This window comes from Halichoerus grypus, chromosome 10 (genome assembly GCF_964656455.1).
Source record: "Halichoerus grypus chromosome 10, mHalGry1.hap1.1, whole genome shotgun sequence".
Taxonomy (NCBI): Eukaryota; Metazoa; Chordata; class Mammalia; order Carnivora; family Phocidae; genus Halichoerus; species Halichoerus grypus.
In genome coordinates, this window is record NC_135721.1 from 19,549,149 (window position 1) to 19,573,702 (window position 24,554).

At 53.8% G+C, this 24,554-nt stretch overlaps 1 protein-coding gene across 3 annotated transcripts in view; it reads left to right on the forward strand.

The window, feature by feature from the left end:
- Positions 1 to 24,554, forward strand: part of EFR3B (EFR3 homolog B) — an 87,662-nt gene that overhangs the window by 58,537 nt on the left and 4,571 nt on the right. Inside the window, exons 5-22 of one of the 3 annotated variants that reach the window (XM_078056054.1) lie at positions 373 to 494; positions 6,046 to 6,195; positions 7,676 to 7,810; positions 8,277 to 8,355; positions 9,083 to 9,191; positions 9,418 to 9,579; positions 10,323 to 10,434; positions 10,819 to 10,870; positions 13,149 to 13,321; positions 13,842 to 13,917; positions 14,560 to 14,721; positions 15,915 to 16,046; positions 17,435 to 17,502; positions 18,234 to 18,361; positions 19,083 to 19,174; positions 21,999 to 22,047; positions 22,911 to 23,017; positions 24,324 to 24,373. In XM_078056054.1, coding sequence (XP_077912180.1) covers positions 373 to 494; positions 6,046 to 6,195; positions 7,676 to 7,810; positions 8,277 to 8,355; positions 9,083 to 9,191; positions 9,418 to 9,579; positions 10,323 to 10,434; positions 10,819 to 10,870; positions 13,149 to 13,321; positions 13,842 to 13,917; positions 14,560 to 14,721; positions 15,915 to 16,046; positions 17,435 to 17,502; positions 18,234 to 18,361; positions 19,083 to 19,174; positions 21,999 to 22,047; positions 22,911 to 23,017; positions 24,324 to 24,373 — 1,958 coding nt within the window. Of the gene's footprint in view, positions 1 to 372; positions 495 to 6,045; positions 6,196 to 7,675; positions 7,811 to 8,276; positions 8,356 to 9,055; positions 9,192 to 9,417; positions 9,580 to 10,322; positions 10,435 to 10,818; positions 10,871 to 13,148; positions 13,322 to 13,841; positions 13,918 to 14,559; positions 14,722 to 15,914; positions 16,047 to 17,434; positions 17,503 to 18,233; positions 18,362 to 19,082; positions 19,175 to 21,998; positions 22,048 to 22,910; positions 23,018 to 24,323; positions 24,374 to 24,554 lie in introns of all 3 variants that reach the window. The other 2 variants (XM_078056055.1, XM_078056053.1) reach the window with 2 other exon arrangements.

Below are 24,554 nucleotides of genomic sequence, written 5' to 3' on the forward strand. Positions count from 1 at the left end.
TGCCTCCCGCCTCTGTGTGTTTGGTGCAGCTCTGGGCATGGAAAGGGGCAGGAGCTTAAGAGAGTCCCCTGTCTTCACCTGTTCCATCCTCTGCTCACCTCAGCGGGGAAGGGCTGAAAAGGGCCATGGGGTCCAGTTGTGTAGTGTAGATGGGAAGGGCGAGCAGGATTTGGAACCCATAGAAGCGTGGAGACTGGGTGTGCTGTGGGGAGCAGAGCCATGTCCTGGAATGCATGGCTCCCAGATGTGTATGTCCCGTGGCTTTACTAGGGCAGGGGGCCTCAGGATGGCAAGTCCCAGAGCCCTGAGCCCGAAGGTGAAGAGCACAGTGGGTCACCTCTCACCTGTACTTCTCTCCCTCCTCCCGGGCAGTTTGTGAAGTTTGCCAACATCGAAGAGGACACCCCATCCTATCACCGGAGCTACGACTTCTTTGTGTCCCGCTTCAGTGAAATGTGCCACTCCAGCCACGATGACATGGAAATCAAGACCAAGTGAGTAAGGGAGGCCGGGGGGCCCACTCGGCTAATGGCAAAAGTGTCGACGGGTCTTACTGAGTTCCCAACCCAGAGTGCACGGTCTGACCTCATCAGCGTTTACCTCTGCTCTGACGTTGCTGGGGAGGAAAGAACACCTGGCAGGACACAGGTGGGCAAGTGGGCAGAGCTGGGCTCCCAGCATGTGCTTTCAAAGGAAAATCTTCTGGGGCACAAAATAAGAGCAGATGAAAGGTAATGGTCCCGGGAACCAAATTTCAGAGTCAGCGACAGCACACATATACACACATGCACACCCCTGTGCTTTTTCGTTCAGGAGTATGTGCATTTATACACCCCCAGAAACACACCCACTCACGACTATCCATCACAATATTTACCTGCCGATAAAAAGCCCAAGGCTTCACACTGGCTGATCTCTGCTGGCATCCTGACTTTGTCTCCTCCACACTCCCCGCAACTCATTCCCCTCCAGCCACACAGGCCTCCCCACACCAAGGACATTCCTGCCACAGGACCTTTGCACCATCTGTTCCTGTGCCTGGAATGCTTCCTCCATAGATCTGTCTAGCTCACTTGCTCTCCCCCTGCAAGCCCTTGCTCAAATAACTGCTGGTCAACACCACCTTCTCTTAAACATCCCACACACCCACTTCTCTTCTCCCTTGCCCTGCTCCGTTTTCCCCCCATAGCACAATCCCCTTCAGACACGTTCCAAAACACGCTTATAGTTTCTTACTCATTGCCTGTCCCCCCAGCAGAATGTAAACTCTGGGAGGCCAGGAGGCATCGTTTTGTTCATTGCTGCATCTCAGGTCCTGCCGCACCGCCTGGGGACCAGTAGTCGCTCAATAAACAGTTGTGGAGTGAATGAATGAGTGAATGAATGAATGCTTTTTTTTTTTTTTTTAAGATTTTATTTCTTTTAAGTAATCTCTATGCCTAATGTGGGGCTCAAACTCACAACCCCGAGATTAAGGGTCAAACGTTCTACCGACAGAGCCAGCCAGGTGCCAAGAGTGAATGCTTGCAGATAAACGTCTTGAATTACAGAATACGCTTTTACATTCACAGACTCAAACTTATCAAGTTCTTAAACTCACAGAAACACACTTATCAACATAGAAAGAAAACTTCTCAAATAAAATCCCAAAGACATTTACGTGAATGTATGCCAAGAGAAGATAAGGCGGGACGCAGCATCAGACCGATGGAGTGGTGCGCAGGCCAGGAAGCGGTGAATCGGTGTTTTGCACTGAGTCTTGTCATGGAACGATTCAGCGCAAAACGATTAAGAATGGGTCTCTGCCCACAAAGCGTGTGTTATCAACTCGGGGAGGCTATATGAAACCGGAGAATATGTTCAAAGGAGACAAAGAAAGAAGAAGGGAAGAGAGGGGAGAGGGCAGGAGGAGTCGGAGCGAGGAGGCTTGACATGTGGCCAGCATGCCCACAGCAGCCCACCTCTCCAGCGGTTTGTTCCAGAACTCAGCCACCGGCTTTTGTCTTCATCACCCCAGTACATCAGCTGCCACATTTTGTGCAACAGCGGGGTCAGGGAGCCCTGCATGTCCAGATCAACCGCTTGTCGCCACAGCTGATGGTCTGGGTTGGAGGAACTGGAAGTGAAACCCTCCGTGCCACAGGGAGCCGGTTCCCAAAGCTGTGAGCCCGTGGAACGTCTCCAGGGCAGGTCACCCTGTGAGCGGTTGGCAGTATCCAAGCCTCCCCAGGCCCCCGTCTCTTAAAATAGTCATGGACTCTGGAAGGGTGCCACCCCGGGGCCTCCGATGCGCAGTGGGGGCCCCTGGAGGAAGGAGCCCTCGTGCTCTCCCCAGCATTGGCCCTGCCGTAGCCACCTGACTGCAGACGGGCTATAAAGAGACAGGAGGGGCTGGAGCAGTCGGGGCATGTCCGGGAGCACGTGCTGGGGAAGGTGCAGGACTGGAGCGAGGTGTGGCCGTAACGGGCTGGTCACTCAGGCAGCGCAGAGCTTTCAGAGGGGCAGCAGAGGGGACAGCCCTTGTGCCGCCACACACACAAACACACACGGACACCCCCCACATACGCAAGAGCACGTGCACAATCACACACACACGCCCCACATACGCAAGAGCACGTGCACAATCACACACACACACCACATACACAATAGCACGTGCACAATCACACACACACACACCACATACGCAATAGCACGTGCACAATCACACACACACCACATACGCAATAGCACGTGCACAATCACACACACACACCCCACATACGCAATAGCACGTGCACAATCACACACGCACATCCCACATACGCAATAGCACGTGCACAATCACACACACACACCCCACATACACAATAGCACATGCACAATCACACACACACCCCCCACATACACAATAGCACGTGCACAATCACACACACACACACCACATACGCAATAGCACGTGCACAATCACACACACACACCCCACATACGCAATAGCACGTGCACAATCACACACACACACACACCACATACGCAATAGCACGTGCACAATCACACACACACACCCCACATACACAATAGCACGTGCACAATCACACACACACACCCCACATACACAATAGCACGTGCACAATCACACACACACACACACCACATACGCAATAGCACGTGCACAATCACACACACACACCCCACATACGCAATAGCGCGTGCACAGTCACACACACACACACACCACATACGCAATAGCGCGTGCACAATCACACACGCACATCCCACATATGCAATAGCACGTACACAATCACACACACACACCCCACATACGCAATAGCACGTGCACAGTCACACACACACACACACCACATATGCAATAGCACGTACACAATCACACACACACACTCCACATACACAATAGCACATGCACAATCACACACACACACCCACCACATACACAATAGCACGTGCACAATCACACACACACCCCCCACATACACAATAGCACGTGCACAGTCACACACACACACACCCCACATACGCAATAGCACGTGCACAGTCACACACACACACACAGTACACGGTGGAGAGGAAGGCAGAGAAGCAGACACCGGCAGCCCTGTGTTGTGACACTGGGAAGTGCAGCACATGGGGAGGCGGGTGGCTGACGTTTGCTCCTGGCAACTGGGCAGGGCCATTAGCACCCACAGACAGTACTTGCCAACCCTGAAAGGAAGTCCTGCCAGGGTGACAGGTGTTTCTGGCATCAGTCATCCTTTTTCTTTCTGTCTCTCTCTTCCACAGCCTCCCTGCACCCCTTTTCCCTGAGATCCCCCTGTTCATTCACAGCCTCAGCAGAGCCCAGAGCCCCTTTCCAAGAACAACCCTTGGGTCTTGTAAATAAGTGCATGCTGGTGCGTGTGTGTGTGTGTGTGTGTGTGTGTGGTCCCCTTGGGTTCAGACACTCCCCAGACCCCTTGCTCTTGGGTAGGCCTCCACTGAGCCCATGACAAGGAGCCATAAGAGAAGCAGGCCTCTCTGCAGGCCTGGTCTTTTGGCATTTATTTTGAAAGGGTCAGTCAGCTTCAGGTGTCGTGGAATAAAATGTGTATTATGTGGAAGGCATTCTGAGGAGACTGAATTAATTCACATTCACACATAAGGAACCCCTGGGGAGGAAATGGCCCATCCATCAGGGCTGATTTCTTGCCAGCCAGGCTCTCTTGGGCAGGACATAGGTGTCCAGCGTGTTTGGGATGTATTTTTTTGTGCATTAGGAAGTACCTTGTAACTCAGAACCAAGAGTAAGAATAGTGAGTGGGATAATATTCCAGTTACTTCACTCTTAAGTCTGCATAGCCTCTGGCTCAGGGTTTTGACCAGGGGGCAGGATCAGAGCAAGTGAGGGCTCCCCGAGGAATCCTTGCCCCTTGTCCCGACCTCATTGGTCCTGCGCCAGGGCTTCCTGCTCTCAGGACAGTTATGGTCATCAGGTAAGGCCCAGGGGAGCACCCCGGTAGCCGCACTTAAAACTAAAGCTGAAAATACAAAGGGCAACTAAACGTTCAGATTGGCTCAACTCCAATAATCATTAAAAGAATCTGAAATAGCTACAAGATGTGAGGACTTTTCTGAGGCATAGATTAGAACAGATGTTGACAGTGAGGCCCCCGGTGCTGGGGCAGCTCGGTGAGGATGGGGGATGGCGTTTTCCTGCAGTGTGTGCCCGGGGGTGGGCAGAGCACGGGGCAGTGCTGGGAGCCTTGCATTTCTCACCTGTTTTTTTTTAAAGATTTATTTATTATTTTATATAAATAATTTACCTTTTGATTCATTAATTCCCCTCATGGCCATGATTTGAAATGTTATAAAGTATTTTATCTGGTAATGTCCATCTCAGCATTATTACAGTGGCAAAAAGTTTAGAACCTAAATGGCCAATAGGGGACTAGTTGAGAAAGTTCTTATGACGGTACATCATGCATGTTTATGAAGACTTAATGATAGAGGAAAATGCTTATGATAGAATGTTATGGGGAGAAAAAGCCAGAACAAGTTCTTAATTCTATGTCTTATGCACAGAAGAAAGGAAAGACACCAAAATGCCAATAATGGGTCCCTTTGAATGGTGATCGTAGGGGTAAATCTTCTTTATACTTTTCTATAATTGGCATGTATTATTTTATAATCAGAAAAAAAGTTTGAGGGGCGCCTGGGTGGCTCAGTCGTTAAGCGTCTGCCTTCAGCACAGGTCATGGTCCCAGGGTCCTGGGATCGAGCCCCACATCGGGCTCCCTGCTCCTCGGGAAGCCTGCTTCTCCCTCTCCCACTCCCCCTGCTTGTGTCCCCTCTCTTGCTCTCTCTCTCTCTCTTTCTGTCAAATAAATAAATAAAATATTTTTAAAAAAAGAAAAAAGTTTGATTACAAAAAGAAAAAAAGAGACTTGGGGCTGAACTACACAGCCAATAAAGAGGCCCCTCCCGCAGGGACCCTGGGTCAGCACAGTGGGGCGGGGTGGGGTGGGGGGGGCGGTGAAAGGGGCCTCCTCTGTGCTGTTACTTGATTTCCTGGTTTCTCAGCCAGCTTAGCCCCAGCTGAGACCTCTCTGTGCCCAGAGTCTGGCAGCTCTGTGTCTCTCCTTCCAGATCCCCCCTCCCCTCCCCGCTGTAACTTGCTCATAGCCCTGGATTCTGCTTCATCAGTTCTTGGCAGTACTTTGAGCCCTTATATCTTGGGCTCAAGCTGGAATAAACCCAGCGGGGTACTAAAGAGGAGGAGCCTGGGGCAACTGGCAGCATAGGGATGAAGCCCGTGTGGTACCAGGCAAGGGCAGTGTGGCAATCTCCAGGATAGGCCAGAGGTCGTGGCTTCCTGGGCTCACATCCACCCGCACAGGAAGCCAGCTGGCCAGGAGGCTGAGTCACATGAAGGATAGAAGGTGGGCTCCCTTCTGCCTTTGGATGGACAAATGCATCCCCAGTCCCCACACCGTGCTCCTCCCCTTGCCACAGAAGCTGGGCTCCTCAGGGCTGGAGGATTTCATGGCTCCATTGTTGCCCTTTTTCTTCCAGAATCAGAATGTCAGGCATCAAAGGTCTGCAAGGGGTGGTGAGGAAGACGGTGAACGATGAATTGCAAGCCAATATCTGGGACCCACAGCACATGGACAAAATTGTCCCGTCGCTGCTTTTCAATCTGCAGCACATAGAGGAGGCAGAGAGGTAAGCAGGAGCTCGGGAAGCAGGCGAGGCTGGAGCTCGGGCCATGGACCACCCTCCCAGGCTGCCTTTGCCATCTGCTTGGGAACCACAGGGTTTGGGCTGGCTGGTAAAGCCTAACCAAAAGGCCAGGGATCTTGGTGTTTGTGGCTTGTTCGGCAATGAGTCCAACTCCAGCTCCCTAGGAGCCTTGGGTCTGGCTTTCTGCCAGCCTGCTCCCCCTAAGGTCTGCGTTCATGAAGGAAGGGCAGTAACCGCGCTGGGCTCCCTGGGGGTAAGCGTGCGCTGGTAAGAACACAAAGAACCAAGAGTCGGGTTACCTTTGTCTCTCTGAAAGCAGCAGGCCAGGGAGGTTTTAAAGCGCCTTTCATGGCTCCAGTTAACTGAGGACTTTCCTTCCTCCCTCACTTCCTAATGGTATTTCAGGTCCTTAAAACCTGCTTGACCAGCCAGCAGCCCCTGGACCCAAGTTGCAGATAGTGGGTTTTAATCGGGAGCCCTCAGACAGGGGATTCAGTCTATCCCTGCCCCTCGCTCTTCCCATCTGTAAAACGGGATGCAGGGAAAGACTCATGTTGCTGTCCATCTGGGCTGTGCATGGCGCTGGGTGAGAGAATAGCAGGTTCCCCCCTCCCTCTGACTCCTTTGAGCCTGTGGAGCTGGGGACAAGCGTGGGAAATAAGTGTTCCCTCTGGTGGCTGTTCCTGGAACTGCACCTCCCTGACCAGCTTCGCCTGTGGTCTCTGGTGGTCTCAGCCCCCGGACAGCTGAGGTTCCTTCCTCTGTCCAGATCCGGGCCCAGCCCCTGTGACTTAGGTACCACTGAGTCACACCTGAGCCAACCGCCATGGCTTTCTTTTTCCTCTCCCTCCTTCTCTCTCCCACTTTCTTTTGTTTTCTCTATTACTCTGCCTCCCTCTCTTCACACCCCATCTTTTTCCTTCCCAGGCTTTGGGGCAAGGAGACACTCTGGTCTGTGCCTCCCCAGGCCCATGATGTGCAGGCTATCTGTCCTTCCCGCGGGGGCACGTGTCCTCGAGGATTTCCGGAAAGAGAATTTGACCCCTTCTCCCATGATCTTCCTCCACCCTGGACTCCTTTACCCTGTTTCATCTCTGACAGCCACGATACCTCCCACATTATCTCGTGCAGCCCACACCGAATTCCTGCCTGTCGTGGCGCACCACTTGCAAGGATGCAGTGCAGAAACACGGGCTGCCGGGGCGCCTGGGTGGTTCAGTCCGTTAAGCGCCTGCCTTTGGCTCAGGTCATGATCCCACAGTCCTGGGATCGAGCCCCGACCCCTGCTCAGTGGGGAGTCTGCTTCTCCCTCTCCCACTCCCCCTGCTTATGCCCGCTCTCTCTCTCTAATAAATAAATAAAATATTTTAAAAAAAAGAAAAAAAGAATTTTTTCTGCACAAAGACTGACTCCTGCTTTGCTGGCCATCCCTTGCCCACCCACGCGCTGCTTGTTTCCACAGCCGCTCTCCCTCGCCCCTCCAAGCACCGGAGAAGGAGAAAGAGAACCCAGCAGAGCTGGCCGAGAGGTGCCTTCGGGAACTGCTGGGCCGGGCCGCCTTCGGCAACATCAAGAATGCCATCAAGCCTGTTCTCATGTGAGTCCCCCCCCCCCCCTGCGCCCCAGCCCTCAGAGAACTGTTTCAGGTCCTGGCATCTTGCTGACTCACGGAGAGGGGAAAGAGGTGTTATGGTGGCAGTGCGGTGTGCAAGACGGTCCCTCGTGTGTGCCCGTGTGACAGCGGAAGTTACCACACAGTGGCCGAGCGCGGTGTTGGGGACAGGTGCTGGTAGGAGTTTCCCGGGAACTGGAGGAAGGTGCCCGGCTTCACTCCTGAGTCCACAGCTGCGGACCTCTGTTCTTGGCTTCCCTCCACCTCCCGCACCGGGACTGCCCCGGGGTCCCTCATCCCCTTCCCTCACTGCCACCTGGAAGCCCTTCCCCACCGGGGAGCTCTGCCAGGGGCTAGGTCTCTCGGCAGGTCCCTCTCCCCGCAAGCTTGTCTCTCCTCCCTACCATCACTTTGCCTTTCCTAGCCATCCCCCGTGTTTTCTCCCTCACAGCCACCTGGATAACCATTCTCTTTGGGAACCCAAGGTGTTCGCCATCCGTTGCTTTAAAATCATCATGTACTCAATTCAGGTACGGCGGCTCCCGGTGCAGCTTGTGCCCTGGGCCGAGGGCACCTCTGGGAGCAGACCGGTGCGCTAAAGGAGAAAGCCGGCCGTCCTCTGTGACTTCCCCCAAGCCCCCAGGTGTCCCGACGTGCTGCTTCATCTAGCTGTGAGAAAGGGCAGGTTTTAGTGTTATTTCGGGTACAGCACAGATCAATACTTTATAAAATACAATTAAAAAGAATCCTTAGAGAAAGTAAATGAAAAACTCATGCAAAACACGAGCCCACAGACCACACTCGGCTGCCACAGCCTCGTGAGGTTGCTTACTAAGCACTTCCTCTGGATGTCTGTACTGTCCCAGTGTTATCGGGCTACTGGACTAAACCCGGTGGCCTGTTGTGGCCCTTATCAGTATGACGTGGGACCCAGGAACAATGAAAAGAAAGACAGTATTTTCAAAATTGACTTTTGACCCCATTGGAGGTGGAAGGGCCCAGGGCAGCTCTGGAAATCGAGGTCGTCCCTGGGATGGGGCTCTGCTCGCGTGGGACCAAGGGGGAGGGACTGAGGAGCAGGAACCGGGGTACGTGGGCACCACCTCCGTGGCCCCCGGCCTCAGGACCTCACTCTGGTCCACGCCGGCCTTTGGGTCCCAGCGGAGGGCGGCCCCGGCGCAGAGGCCGTGGGGGGTGCTGTTTGGGGCCAGCACGTCTTCCTCCCCCCAGCCGCAGCACTCCCACCTGGTTATCCAGCAGCTCCTGAGCCACCTGGACGCCCACAGCCGCAGCGCGGCCACGGTGCGCGCGGGCATCGTGGAGGTCCTGTCCGAAGCTGCGGTCATTGCCGCCACCGGCTCCGTCGGTAAGGGGGCCCTGAGTGACAGCGTGCGGGCCCGGAAGCCTCCGGGGACAAAGCCCTGCCCTCGGCGGGAGGTTGCCTCCCCTGCCAGAAAAGGGCAAGGGAGCGCAGGGAGGGGGCCGAGGAAGCCCCTGGCTGGAATGCAAGACAGGGGAGAATGGGGGGGGCGGTGTCAGGCCTGGATTTCGGGTCTCCCCCCCTCCCCACACCCCACCCCCGCTGCGCTCAGGGCCCACGGTGCTGGAGATGTTCAACACTCTGCTGAGGCAGCTGCGGCTCAGCATCGACTACGCCCTGACCGGGAGCTACGACGGGGCCATCAGCCTGGGCACCAAGATCATCAAGGAGCACGAAGAGCGCATGTTCCAGGAGGCTGTCATCAAGACCATAGGTGGGACCCGGGGCGGGGCCTGGATGGGCGGGGCCCGGTGGTGGGGCGGGGCGGGGCGCAGCGGGGTCCGTCCGGGTTGGGTGGGGCAGGGGGCGACCTCCACCAGCGCCCGGGCGCTGTAAGGTCACCCGCTCGGACTGTGTGACTCGCGGACGTTGGAGCAAATGGAGTCAGTCCACGGCGCGCACAGCTCTCGGACTGGCCTGGGTCGGGCCTGACGGAGAGCGCAGAACGACGTCCGTGGGTTGCTCAGGCTGGACGTCGGCTCAGAGGCTGAGAGCGTTGAACTCCTTCCGCACCCCAGCCCCCATCAGGCCTGTCTGATGCTTCCACGCTGGAGCGATGGGGGCGGGGGGGGGGTGGAGCGAGGAAGAGGAGAGGCAGGAGGGAGGAAAGGGAGAAAAGGCCGTGGATGCGCACCTGGATGCGGACGGGGGGAACCGGACCGCCACCTCTCCAGCTTGCAGAGCTCTTCACTTCAGAGCCTTCCTGGCTTAGCACCACTGGCGCTCCCCTCTCCTTCCCAGAGGCGCTAACCGCAGCCTGCGGGATGCCAAGTGAAGCCACCGGAGCGGGAGGAGGCCTCTGGCGTCGTCTAGGTTTTCCCTCTGCGTCTTAATTGTCTCCCTAGAGACGCAGCCCGCACTCTGGGCAGCAGTTTGCTCAGTTGCGAGGCCGAGCGGAGCCCCTGGCAGCTGGCAGCCTCACCTGGGCCACCCCTGTCCCCCATCTCTTTCCTGCAGGCTCCTTTGCCAGCACGTTGCCCACTTATCAGCGCTCCGAGGTGATCCTCTTCATCATGAGCAAGGTCCCACTGCCTTCCCTGCATCATCCCATGGAGACAGGCAAGACCGGGTAAGCCTACCAGCCCTGCTCCCCTTTTTCCTCTATCGGCCAAAATTCCACCCCAGCTTCCCTTCCCGTGTTTTCTCGAGGACTCATTTCTCCACTTTAATTTCCCTGGTCCTGCCCTCACTTTTCTTCTACTCTCAAGTCCCTCAGCAGCCTTTAGTGGGGGCCTTGGATCCCACAACAATTCCTCAGGGTGCCCCACCAATAACTACCTCCCACCTTTGGGGCAAGCCATTAATTCTCTGGTCTGCTTCCTGGCTCTGGAAGTCAACTGCCCTGGGTAACAAGCCTCATGAAGAATCTAATCACAAGGGGAACAGGGCAGGCAAGCATGGGGTCTCTGCCCACATCACCATCCTGGTGAGTATTTGTGTCTCTGGTCTACAGAGAGAACAGGAACCGGCTGACCCAGATTATGCTGCTGAAATCCCTCCTTCAGGTGAGCCTCTCCTGTCCCCAGTCCTGCTCTGCCTCTACAGGAGGCAGCTTCTTCCAAGGGACCAAGAGAAGGCTACCACATACAGTTGTGCAGGTTGCACACTGCACAAATAGCCCCAGCTGAAGGGTGACTAGGGGGCTGAAATCCACCCTGTGTTACACTCACTAGCAGTCTGGGCATCCACAGAGCTGGATCACCCAGAGCAGGCAGGACACTGTTCCTAATTTTCACAAAGGTTCCTTATCAGCTACTGATAGCCTTGTCACTCAAACATTCTCTCTGAATTGGGATGGCATCTTTGGTTCCTGCTTTTTTTTCCCCTTCCAAGTACCTCCCTAGGTCCCTTCCACCTGTTTCCCCCTCAGCACTTGTGCCCACCTCAGTCCCCCAGCCTCTATCTCTCCCTTCATTGGTGTTTTACATTCCTCTTCTTTCCATCTTTGCAGCCATCACTGGAGTCCAGATTCATTATCCTCAAATGCCATCTCATGACCAACTTGTTAAAATCTATACGGACTCCCTAGAAATTTGGAGCCATGGGTCTGAGTGGGGTCCTGGAATCTATTTGTAACAGGCTCCCCAGGGATTCTTACGCACAGCCCTGCCTAAGCTCTGGACATCTCACAACTAGATTCCCCTCATGGTTGCCCTTATTGTCATCTGTCCTCACCAATCATACATACAACCACAAGAAGAATTTTCTAGAAATGCTGCTCCCCACATGTTGCTCCTTTTCAAATAGTAGGTGTCAGTGTACAATGGATGTGCCTCCAGATTTCAAACTTCTCAGACTAACGGTGGGAGATCCCCAGGCCCCTTCCCCTCCCTGACTCCCCATCCCAGCCCTCAGCCCCAGTCTCTGTTCCAGCCATGCTGATCTGCACACCCCACTTACTCCCATTCACGCCTTGCCTCCCCTCTCCCGAGCCCACGCCGTTCATGTCACTTTGTTTTTATAAAGGCTTTTCATGCTGGTACTGCCCACATTTGGTGACCTCCTTGGTCTGTGTACTCCTGCCATTTCTGCTGAGTTTACCCTCACTGTACCCAGCTCCTTATCAAGGTGACAGTTTGGGGTGCGCTCACATTCCCCTTCAGCTGATGTTTACTATTGATGCCACCAGGCTTTGCTAGATCCCCTAGGGCTTGCTGAATCATCAAAGGCATTGTTTTGCAATATGGACTTAATAATTAATATTATTTTGCTGCTTTTGTTTTTTTTTGTTTTTTTATTTAAATTCAATTAATTAACATATAGTATATTATTAGTTTCAGAGGTAGAGTTCAGTGATTCATCAGTCTTATATAACACCCAGTGCTCATTACATCACATGCCCTCCTTAATGTCCATCACCCTGTTACCCCATCCTCCCACCCCACTCCCCTCCAGCAACCCTCAGTTTGTTTCCTGTGATTAAGAGTCTCTTATGGTTTGTCTCCCTCTCTCATTTCACCTTGTTTTATTTTTCCCTCTCTTCCCCTGTGATTTTCTGTTTTGTTTCTTAAATTCCACATATGAGTGAGATCGTATGATAATGGTCTTTCTCTGATTAACTCATTTTGCTTAGCATAATACCCTCTAGTTCCACCACGTCATTGCAAATGGCAAGATTTTTTTGGTGGCTGAGTAATATTCCATTGTATGTATATATGACATCTTCTTTATCCATTCACCTGTCGATGGACATCTGGGCTCTTTCCATAGTTTGGCTATTGTGGACATTGCTGCTATAAACTTTGGGGTTGTTTTGCTGCTTCTGTATGCTTTAACAACATCGTGGATGCTGTGTCTACTGACGCCCACTGGCTTTAATCCGAAGACCCCCAGTATGAGCACCTAGAAGAGATGTCACGAAACGGGTGTTGCATGTGCGTGCGTTGTGGCTCCTCAGCCCAGCCGTAAGCTCTTGCACTGTCCCTCCATCTCTGTGTGACTGTCCGTGCCCTTAATGCAGCGTTGTGTTCGTGGTGAGTGTTCATCAGCTGGGCCCTGACGGCCCGAACGTTAGGTTCAGAGGCTCCCTGGCTCCTCCTACCCTCTAGTGCTTACCCCTTGCTTGCTTTTAACAACCTAAAACTTGTCCAGGTGGTTGTTGGCGTGTTCAGAAAAGTTGCCTCAGGCGTCCAGGGCCTCGGGTGGAGGACAAGGGAGCTGGGCTGGGAGATGTTGAGAGAGGTTGGGTGCGTTAGACCCCAGGTCCACCGGCGGCTGTCCATCTCCTCACCGCACTGAGAGCACCAGCCTTCCTAAGCTCGGCCATGCTGGGCTCCCTCACAGGTATCCACAGGTTTCCAGTGCAACAACATGATGTCAGCCCTGCCCAGCAACTTCCTGGACCGCCTTCTCTCCACCGCTCTCATGGAGGATGCAGAGATCCGCCTCTTCGTTCTAGAGATTCTCATCAGTTTCATCGATCGTCATGGCAACCGCCACAAATTCTCTACCATCAGGTGAACTTGGGGTCTCCCCTCCAGTTGGTGTGTGAAGGGGGAGAAGACTGCCGGTAGGTCTCACACCCAGGTGAGAGGACAATTCCCATTATTGAGTGGGAACTACCAGGAGCTGATCACAGACATTGACCCTGGGGTCCTGCGGGGGCAGGAGAGATGGAAGGGTGCTTTTCCCAGGGAGCCAGGGGGTGGATGGGAGATGGGGGAGATGAAGAGCAGGTGCTAAAGGGAGTTAGCGGGTGGGGAGGAAGGAGGGGGCTGCAGCTTTGTCAGTAAAGACTGGGGGGAAGGGGAAGGGAGGAAGAGAATAATCTGGATCAGATTAAGAAAAAGGGACAAGAAAAAGTGGGCAGGACAGAGCGGTTGAGAGCTTGAGGAAAGTGGAGATTGGGCTAAGAACCAGTGCAGGGGGTGGGAGACTGGGACCCAACTAACAATGTTGGGATAAAGCCCAGTGACACCGCCTGGGCTCTGACTGGCCTTGCACAGGGCTAAGGTGGCCCCTCGTGTCCCTTCCCAGTACCCTCAGTGACATCTCTGTCCTGAAGCTGAAAGTGGACAAGTGCTCCCGACAGGACACCGTCTTCATGAAGAAGGTTAGCCAGTGTGACCTTAAGCCCCAGCGAACCCCAGGGGGGCCGGGCTCTGTGGACCCCCACGTCCCAGCCCCCCAGTCAGGGCTGACCCCTGTGCCCAGGCCTGCTCTCTCCCTCTTTGAGCACGCTTAGTCGGGATGACCAGCCGACCCCTCGGGGGTGGTGGGGCCAAGCCCCCAGGGTCACACTCAACACCGAGGCCAGAGTCAGGAGCACTGCTGGTGAGCCCGGCCCGGGCTGGGCTACGGGCTGTGTTCTCCCAAACCCAGCTGGGTTTGGGCAGCAGCTTCTGTTGCTGGTTTCACTGCGTCCACCCTTCTCTAAACGTGTCCTGCACGTTTGCTTCCACTGGGGTCTGCTTTAAAGGCATTCTCTCCCTGGGGTGCCCGGCTGGCTCAGTGGGATCAGCGTGTGACTCAGGATCTCGGGGTCATGAGTTTGAGCTCCACGTTGGGTGTAGAGATTACTTAAATAAATAAAACTTAAAAAAGAGAGAGAGAGAGAGGGCTCCCTCTCCCTGAGGGTGGAGGGGGGTACACACAGCTGCTGCGCCACCCGCAGAGTGGTCTTTCTCCCGTTCTCCTTGCCCCTCCTGCCTCCACCCCCCCCCCCGCGGTCTTGCCCCCCTTCCCCCATGCCCAGCACTCCCAGCAGCTCTACAGACACATCTACCTGAGCTGTAAGGAGGAGACGAACATACAGAGGCACTACGAGGCGCTCTACAGCTTGCTGGCTCTCGTCAGCATCGAGCTGGCCAATGAGGAGGTGGTGGTGGACCTCATCCGCCTGGTGCTGGCCGTTCAGGTGGGGCTGGGTGTGGGCAGCACGTGGGGGTGGGATCGGGGCAGGGGAGCAGGTGCGCCGGGCACTAGCGAGACCACCGACGAGTGGCTGCTCAGCAGCTGTCTCAGAGCCCGGGAATGCGGCACCCTTGGCTCCCCGTTCCTCCAGGGACCACAAGCCATGGTTCTGTTTGGGGAACCACCCAAGAATGCTTCATTCATGGCTGTAGCCCATCCTCAGGCCAAAGGAGACCCAGGAAACAGGATCTTTCAAAAACACCCTTTAGTCCCTAGTATGACTCCAAGGAATACCAAGAGGGTGCTCATAAACCCTGAGTGATCCCAAAACACACTTTGTCTGTAGATCGTCTGGTTCCCAAGCCTGGCTGTGCCTCAGAATTACCCCAAGCACTTATGAAAACTACATATTCCCATATGAAAAATTACGTATTCCCACGCGTGGGGACCTGGAGATTCAACAAGCCTCTGTCATGGCTCTTAGAAAGCCAGTGTTCACTAGATAGGGCTTCAGACTTCCAGAGTCCTTCTGGGTGGAAGTGTACTCTCAAGGATGCTGGGGATTGGGGTGGGTCCTTCAGACCTCAAAAGACCAGTGTCTCCAGGGTCCTGAAGCTAGGTGGCTTCAGATCCTACCTAGGAGCAGGAATGATGGCAAACCTGGGAATTCGGTGGTGGAGAATCTTAGGCCACCCGTGCTAGATCTTGCAAGGCCAACCCAGCAGCTATGATTGTCTTCACTCTAGAATTTGAGATTCCTCTGTATCCCCATTCCTAGTAACTGTCGCAACTCTTTCAACTTAACATGTGGACCCAGTTTAGCAAACCAGTCCCGTCCCCCAAGAATCATTCAAGGCCTATATTCAAGGACACAGCATCCTAGAGGTAGGATTAATGATGAGGGTTTGGACAGTCAAGGTCACCAAAGCTGGAACTGCACAGTGGAGAATGAGGTCATCACCCCTCTACTCAAGCACTTATGAGCTCCCAGCTCATGGATTGTTCTCGGGATGATTCACTTCCGCTTTCCCGAGGATGACTTTTGTCTCCCAGGAAGTTATGGGACAAATGCTGAAAAAGGCTTAGTCTAAAGAGATGGGCCCTCTCTACAGAAGGTTAGGAGAGGTTGGGCGGGGGTCGGGGCACCGATATAATTTGTCAGTTGGAAAACTCCAAAGCCTCTCTTTGTTGCCACAGGACGTGGCCCAGGTCAATGAAGAGAACCTGCCTGTGTACAACCGCTGTGCCCTGTACGCTCTGGGCGCGGCCTACCTGAACCTCATCAGCCAGCTCACAGCAGTCCCTGCCTTCTGCCAGCACACCCATGAGGTTGGTGTCCTCGCCGCCCTGAGTGCTCAGGAGGCCCTCGGCTCTGGGTTTCCCCAGAACAACTTGTCCTTCGTCGCGCGAGCCCCGTGCCTAGTCTAGGCATTGAGGAAGGGTTGACGGAACAGTGAGGGACAATGGGAAGTTACTAGAAGCAGCATTTCATGCTGCGTGACACCACATAGCACGGTGGGGCCGGTCACAGGCAGGAACCTGAGCCCCTTGCTCCCCTGCGACCTGCCCACCCTCCTCCCCACCCCCCTGCGCCACCCCCGCTCCCAGAAGCCCGGCTACACACGCCTCTCTTGTCATTTGGGACTAACGCTCCTTTTTTTAAAAAAAAGTTTTTATTATGAAAGTTTTCAGATATCACCAAAGCAGTGTGAGGAGAACAATGAACATCCGTATATCCATCATGCAGATGAAACAGGAAGGTTTTCCCATGTTTGCTTTATCTCGTTTTCCCTTTGTCTTATTTCAAAGCAAATCTCAGCTATCCTATCATTTTACCCCTACAGGTATCAGTGTTGTGTGTGAAAAATACGGACACCTACATAATCATTCTGCTATTAACATGCCTAATTAAGTTATCAACAATACCTCGGTATTATCTAATACCCAGTTTATAATCAAATGTTCTCAGTTGTCCCCAAAAGACATTTTAAAACATACTGAAGTATTTATAGGTGGAATGATATAATGTCTAGGATTAACTTTAAAATAAGCAAAATGAACTAAAATGAGAAACCTCGCGTCTCAGCTGGCTTGGGGGTGCTGGGGGACAGGGGGAGGGTGCCGTGTCACTGTGCCCCCCAGCATGGGCCAGTAGGGGGCGCAGGAAGGCCATATGCCCAGACATCCTGTTCGGACAACAGCCGCAGCTTGGCTCGCTCACTCCTGCCCGCACTTGCATGCCACCCTCCCGCCTCTCACCGTCTCGCGGACTTTCACTTTTCCTGTCAAAAATCTGCCAAGGGTACTGAGGGGAACTCCGCCTGTGACTGGCCATCAGGATGTTTTTCATGCACCTGGGTTGGGGGGATGGTGTGATCTATACTCTCTTTTCCATGTTTACATAGAAAATAGGAATAGGGCACAGGAGCAAGAAGCTGCCGTCTCCTGGGTGCTAAGTCCCCTGCCTTTGGAGGACACCTGATGCATTCCTGTCACTGGGGATGGCCTGAGCGGCCCGCCTGGGCTTCTCAGGCTGCTGTGAGGGTTGATCCGAGTTTCTCCCTTAGAAGCCCAGCACCCCCAGCCGCAGGGTGCTCTGCCCAGGAGTCTGTGGGAGGAAGGAACCGCCTGCAGGGGAGGGGAGAGCCATCGTCTGCCTGCTCGGAGCTCCTCCCCCCTGTCGACCCCAGCCCTTATGTGGTTCCTCCCAACTCCAGGTGATAGAGACCAGGAAGAAGGAGGCTCCGTACATGCTCCCTGAGGATGTGTTTGTGGAGAGGCCCAGGTGAGGAGCACACTTGGGACATGGTCCAGGACACCCCAGGCAGCTGTGTGAGAAGGTGGGGGCAGTCTGAAGCCAGGGGCTGAGGCCTGTGTGGGCTCAAGGGCCACAAGTGGACCCTGCCTGCGGCCCAGACGTCCTGGGTCAGTGGGACCTTCGTCATGGGGCCATAATCCACGCCTTGAGCCATGTCAGTGCATCGTGCTGTAGAGTATGTGAGGTGACCTCCGGGAGCTTTGGCCAAGCCCATGGGCCGTGCAGCCGGGAGGAGTCGTTCCTGCAAGACGCTGGATCCATCCAGGTGGCATCCTTGGCCTGCAGGCTGTGTCACGTCAGCCTCAGAGGGACTCACGGAAAATACTGTGAAAAAAAAAAAATGTCCAACAATAGGGGGTAGCTTCATAAACGATGGCCTTTCCACCACGGCGGTTTGGAAGAAGAGTTCATGCAAAATACGCGCTGTGCCATCGGTAGATAAAATCGATCACAGAACAGGAATCCAGGGGGTGCGGTGATGTGTGTGTGTGTGTGTGTGTGTGCACGCGTGCACGCACATAGATGTCAATGACCCCAGGATTCTGCACAAAATGTAAAGATGTCTCTGGAAAGTGAGACCATGGTGATTTTCTTTTCCTTCTGCTTCTCTGTCATTTTGTAGGATGAGTGTTCCTTTTATAACAAAGAAAGTCATTAGGAAATTCCTCTGGTTGCCCCTTTCCTTCTGTGTCTTCCAGGTTGTCCCAGAATCTTGACGGAGTAGTGATTGAGTTCCTCTTCCGCCAGAGCAAGATCAGCGAAGTCCTGGGGGGCAGCGGCTACAATTCCGACAGGCTCTGCCTGCCCTACATCCCTCAGCTGACAGGTAGGCGCTCTGTGGGAGCACTTCCGAGCCTGCCTCGGCTCTTCCTCACCAGGACAGGGCCTGAGTGTCAGGGACTTGTGTGCCCCTGGCGTGTCCCACAGGAGTGGACAAACGCGGTGGAAATCTGTGGTGAGAGCCTCTTGGTTCCCCCCACCTCTTCTCCTCAGGGCCGGATCCTTGGGAGAAAGCGGCCCATGAGACAGGCTGGCCTGTGGACGGGAGAGGCCCCCGGGAGCCCGAAAGAGTACACGTGGGCCGTGCAAGTTCTCTGCCGTTTACTTCCTGGAAATCCTCAGACCAGTCTCCTGGCATCTCTGAGTTTCATTTTCCTTGACTAGAAAATAGGGATTAATGACACCTGCCTTAGAGGGCTGGTGGGAGACACACACAGAGTAAATGCGCTTTAGGAAATGCTCCCCAAGTGACGGCTACTTGTGCAAGTTGAGATGTGCTTTCTGGTTATGAGCAGCTTCTTTGTGCTTATTGATGATTTCAAGATCTTAGCCATAAAAGCAAAACTCACCACCCTAAGGTGGGCAGAGGAGGCCGGCAGCCTTCAAAAAACCAGCTGTAGCCTCCGTGTGTCCTGAGCCTTCGGAGGGCTGTGGGCCAGGCAAAGGTGTGGGCGATGGGAGGGGGGGTGGAGATGGTGCTAAAGGTGTGAGGAGTCTGGCTCGCTCTGAGCACTGGGAACTCCAGCTTCTCGGCTTTCCTTTCCCAGACGAGGATCGCTTATCCAAGAGGAAGAGTATTGGAGAAACCATTTCCCTGCAGGTGGAGGTAGAATCTAGGAACAGCCCAGAGAAGGAGGAGGTGAGTGATGTGCTGTCCTGCACCCTTCTCTTGCCCCCCTGCAGTCAGGCACTCCCAGCTCTGGGCTCCCTTAACTGCACAGCACATTTAAAGTTGCATGGAAGGCAAATTCCTCAAATATCCCATTTTCTTACTGTCTCTCATCATGTATATCATAGATATTTCCATCTGGAAAAATGATATGCGCTACACACACACACACACACACTCCCATGACGACATCATGTCCCATTCCCACCGGAGGCAGATGTGCTCCGTGTTGGAAACTGGAAGACCTACCAGGAGAGACGAGGGCAAGAATAGCTTTCACGGTGTTTCTTCCAGATAGATCAATGGAGGTACTTTTTTTAAAGACAGAGTTGCAGCTTGAAGATCTCTCTTCGATTTTCTCTTGGGGGCTGTGAATATCTAATTTCTGTCTATATTAACTGGGGATATACTTCTACCTCAGAAAATAAAGCAGATGTGCCCATGAGTAAGAGAGAAGAAGGAATTACGGTGGAAAGACCTAACTTACTCCTACAAATGAAAAAGAAATATGGGAGCGGGGCAGAGAGGAGAGGAAGGGTCCATGAGGGGTTGAAGCCATAAGATGCAGCACACTCGTGTTTAAGGGGGTCTCCCACCATTCAGGGAATCGACAGACACGTGAGGAAGCCTCAGCGGGAAGCGAGGAGGATGCCCATGGGGGGAGGGGAGAACTGGGACAGTTTCTGCCCACTGGTGCTGGGGTAGCTGTGGGGGACAGCCTCAACCCTGAGCCTTTCCCCAGATGCACGAGAGCAAGGAGAAGTCGTTGGGGTCAGGACCAAGCCTCCCTCTAACTGTGCCCTCAGCCACTTTCCCAACTCTTCTCTCACTGGGGCACTTTTCTGGAACCTTCCCCCGGAAGGAAGGAAGCTCTGACTCAGGGGAATTGGAAGAGTGGAATGAGGTTGAACCAGGTGTCCTCCAAGGCCTGCCGGCTCTGCAGGACAGAGAACCGTGTCAGGACTGTGGCGGGAATTGGTTGCTGTCCCCCCCATAGTTGTGATTCTCCCTTCCCAGGAGTTAAGGAATTGAGTAAAGTGACGCAGAAGGAGAAGGAGAAATGCTTGCCTATGTACAGAGCCTCCTACTCTCTAGTGTCCCCTGGGTCACCAGAATGGGTTCCTTTCCTTCCTGGCGAGTCCCCCAAGCTCAGGGGGAGCCTGGTAGCTACAGCACGGGTGTGGGGGCCTCCACCCCGTGCCCTTCAGCCACGCTACGCTTCTTTCCACTCTCAGCCCACCGTGCCCTGCCAGAATCCTCTAACCTTAAATGCCAAGTTCATAGCAGTTGATCAATAAATGCTGGTTTGGTCAAATCCCAAACCCAGTGCCTGGCATTCAGAGCCATTTCTAGTCTGGGCTGCCCTCTGGCAGACAGCCTCTGTGCCGGGCCGGGCTGCTCTGTTAACCCCCCCCCGCCCCCGCAGTGTGGTCTCATCCGGCTCCAGGTCTTTGCTAGTAATCCCCCGTGTGACTCCCTTCCTCTGCACCTTTGTGCCCATGAACCGCCTACCCTTCCATGCTCAGCTTGTGTCCCGTTTCCTCCATAAGCCTCTCTCTACCTGCCCTTGACCAGCCTTCCTTGTCTCTCTGGGCCACCACACGGTTCCCCGGCCGCTCACGTGGTGGTCGGTGCTGAGTGGCCGCATGGAGGGCCGTGCAGAGGCTGAATCCTCGGAGTGACTGACAGCTCAGCCCAGCTCTCTCTGCGTGTCATTCCCACGCTGACAGACTGTGTCATCTCTACCGCGTGACCAGCCGAGAGCCCGCGCATACTCAGTGCTCACTTAATATTTCGTAAATGACTGTAGCCCATACCTACATCTCTGGCCTTTCCTCCTCACACTAGCATTTGCGGAATGCTAAACAAATCAGGAAAGTCCAGCTCAGTGAATTTTCACTAAAGGAATGTATCCGTGCAGTCACACCCCGATCAGGGGAGAGAACGTTGTCATTGCCCAAGAGACCCCCTTCCCAAAAGGAGCCACTAGCCTGACTTAGGTCGCTTCTTGGACTTCCTATTAGTGAAGTCATTCTCTCCTGTGTCTGCTTCTTTCACTTAACATTATGTTTAAGTAATGGGATGGGAGTGAATCGTGAGTCCTGCCTCAGGGAGCTCAGAGTCTACTGGGGAATACCTGGGACTTAGTTCAAAGTCTTCACGGCTTTCAGCCTCTGGCCCGAGGCCACCATCCATGGAGTAACCCTTCTTTGAGTTTATTATTTTCCACCTCCTTTAATAGGCTCTGCGAGGGCTGAGATCCTGTGACCCAGGTCCCTGAGCCAAGCTCAGCATGTCTGACCTTTAGTCAATACTCAGATCACCTCAGTGGATAATTTGATATCCTGAGTCTTCAGAAATTTTATTCAGTTCTTAAAATTTACATTTGAGGTATCTGCCAACTGCTTCCTCTTGCTGCCAATATTTTCTGTTACTTTCTCTGAAGATTTTTTTTTAGTTTCACAGGGCTTTGCTCCCACGGGGCTTAATGGGACAAGCTGGGAGGGAGGGGGAGCGGGGAGGGCAGCGAGCTCTTTCAGGTGATTCTCCCACACGCTGATGGGGACTGGGCCTCCCCCGTCCATCTCACTGCTGTCCTTCAGCGGGCAGCTCTGTGCCCGCCTGCTGGGGGAGCTTCAGAGACCCTGGTGAGAATGTGGGTGTCCTGGGGGAGCTTCCGCCCATGGGGACATTCTTCTGAGAAGCAAAGGGGCTGCCCGGTAACCGAGGAAGCCAGAGCCGCCCCCCCCACCCCACCCCACCTTTCTGAGCACTTCTGTCCTTTCTCCCTCAGCGAGTGCCTGCTGAGGAGATCACCTATGAGACGCTAAAGAAGGCCATCGGTAAGTTGGCGGGGAGGCCCGGGCTGGGTCCTGGGGGAGGCAGGGGTGTGTGCTGCCTGCTGCGGGGTTCAGCACAGAGGTGAAGGGAGGCGATTTTGTATAGATACTTAGATGATTTTTTTGGTGGATGGTAACAAGTTGACCAACGAAAGATATGAAGAATAAATCATATTAATAGTTATTGGCAACAGATTTTAAAATGCAGTAGTACGTCCTTTATCTGGATTAGGGGGCAATGAGGTAACTGATAACTGATGACAAATTATATATTCAGATGCCAAACCATTTCAATTTGGGTTGTCCCTGCTAGTATTCCTTCTGAATGCGCACACTGCTCTGCCTTCTTAACGTGTGAACGTATCTCACCACCGCCCCCCTTCTTTATATTTGCTGACTCATTTTGGAGACCAAAAGGAATATGCAGAAGCCGTAAACTGGACAACCTGGGACTGCTGGGCCATAGGGGCCGAGCTCTTGTCTTGGCTTTTGGGATCTGTCTGGCTTTTCCACTGTTGACGTCCCTTTCAAATTAGTGCCAGAGTACTTTCTGTTCCAGGAACGTCCTTTGAGAGTCCTAGTGGTGCTGTAGCGGCTCGGGGCGTTAAAAGCCCAGCTGTAGGGTCCACTTAACTAGTTCTCAAACTCTTTCACGAAGAAAGGGGCTGAGCCTCAGGCCGAAGCAGGGAAAGATCTAGCCTTCGTGGGCCCAAGTAACGGCACCACACCCTCCACGCCCTGCTCATCAGCAGAGGGCAGAGCCCAGAAGGCACTCACGGACAGTGCTCCCCTGGAGGGGCCCACCCATCTTGCCCTGCAACCAGTGGGGCAGGACGTCAGGGCTGACCCAGCTCTCTGTGCTGCAGTGGACAGCGTGGCAGTCGAGGAGCAGGAACGTGAACGGCGGCGACAGGTGGTGGAGAAGTTCCAGAAGGCACCCTTTGAGGAGATCGCAGCACACTGTGGGGCCCGGGTGAGTGAGCCATAACAGGGGTGAGTCCTTGGGGCCCTAGCAGGGCTGAGTTTCTAGGAGATCTTGGCACTTTTGTCACCCAGAAATTAGGGTTTAGATCCCACCAATGCCCTGGCACTACATCGTTTCCCCCAAGAACCAAAAGGCATGGCTATCAGCCATGCACTCCTTTAGATCTTGTAATTTCCCTAAGGAGGAAGTCCTGACCTCAAAAGCTCCTGCATCAGACAGACAGACTGTAATGCTTATAATATCACGTGTGTAACTAGCACTGAGCACACGCCAGAGCATCTTACGTTTATCAGCTTATGTCATTGTCATGACAACTCTGTGAGGTCCATGCCTTTATGCTCATCTCATTACCGATGAGGGGGGAAGGAGCCGCAGCAGAGGACAGATGGCCAACATCTGCAACAGGGTGCCACTTCCAGCCAGGGGACCCCAGCAGGGGGAATGGAACAGCCTGGCCCTGGAAAAGAGATTTGAAAGAAAAGGTGCCAAATAAGTAAAAAGAAAGACTCATGTCTATGCATTTCTTGAAATTGATTAGGATTTGTTAGTCGCAATGGCCATCTTAGTAACAATGAAACATAATTGTAAACATCCCACATCTACAGATAACTTCCATTTTATTGTAATTTTTTCCTCTCAGTAAAAATACATGTTACTTTCTTTTCCATTACATAAGATGTATTATCTCTATTTCTAGTATATCATAATATATAATAACAATATAATAGGATATGTAAATACCTATAGATTTGTCTGGGCCTATGTTATCCTCACCTCTTGTCCCATCTCCAGAGGTGGATGCTGCTCATTTCATGAGCTCAGAGTTGAGGCCCATTCCTGAACACATGCACAGTCTCACTCTCTGTACACGTGGGCTGAGCTGGAGCCAGAAGGGACCAGAGAGAGCATCCTCCCTAACCCACCAGTTTGGCGCAGCTGCTCCTTGGAAGTTAAGCAGAGATCCGAAACTAGCTCTGAGCCTCCTGACTCTACATGCCCAGCAAGCCCTATGGCCCACTTGGAGGAACTAAGGGCCCTTTAAGAACTGCCTGCTGAGGCCCTCCTGGGGGTCCCGGCCTCCGTGCTGTCCCCAGCAGGCCTTCCTGGGTGGCCCTGCCTGATCTGAACCCACAGCCAGAATCCACAGATAAGCTCCAGAAATGAGCTCACACCAGTTCCCCTCCTAAGACTGCGACTGCCCCCCACCTCCACGGGTTCTCCGGACAGCGGGGCCCCTGAGAGCGGGCATGGGTGCGGGGGAGCCCCCAGCTCACTTCCCGCTGTTCCTGTCTAGGCATCGCTGCTACAGAGCAAACTCAATCAGATCTTTGAAATCACCATCCGGTAAGTGGCAGGCCTGGGCGGGGACCCCTGCTCCCGAATCCTTCTCTCACACCTGTCTCCAGGCCTCCCTGCCTGCAGCCCCTGTCTCCAGGGCTGGACTCAGCCACCAGCTCTCCCAGACAGGGAAAGCAAGACTAGAGAGAGAAAGAGACAGCACAGTGAGCCCCAGAAAAGAGCCAGG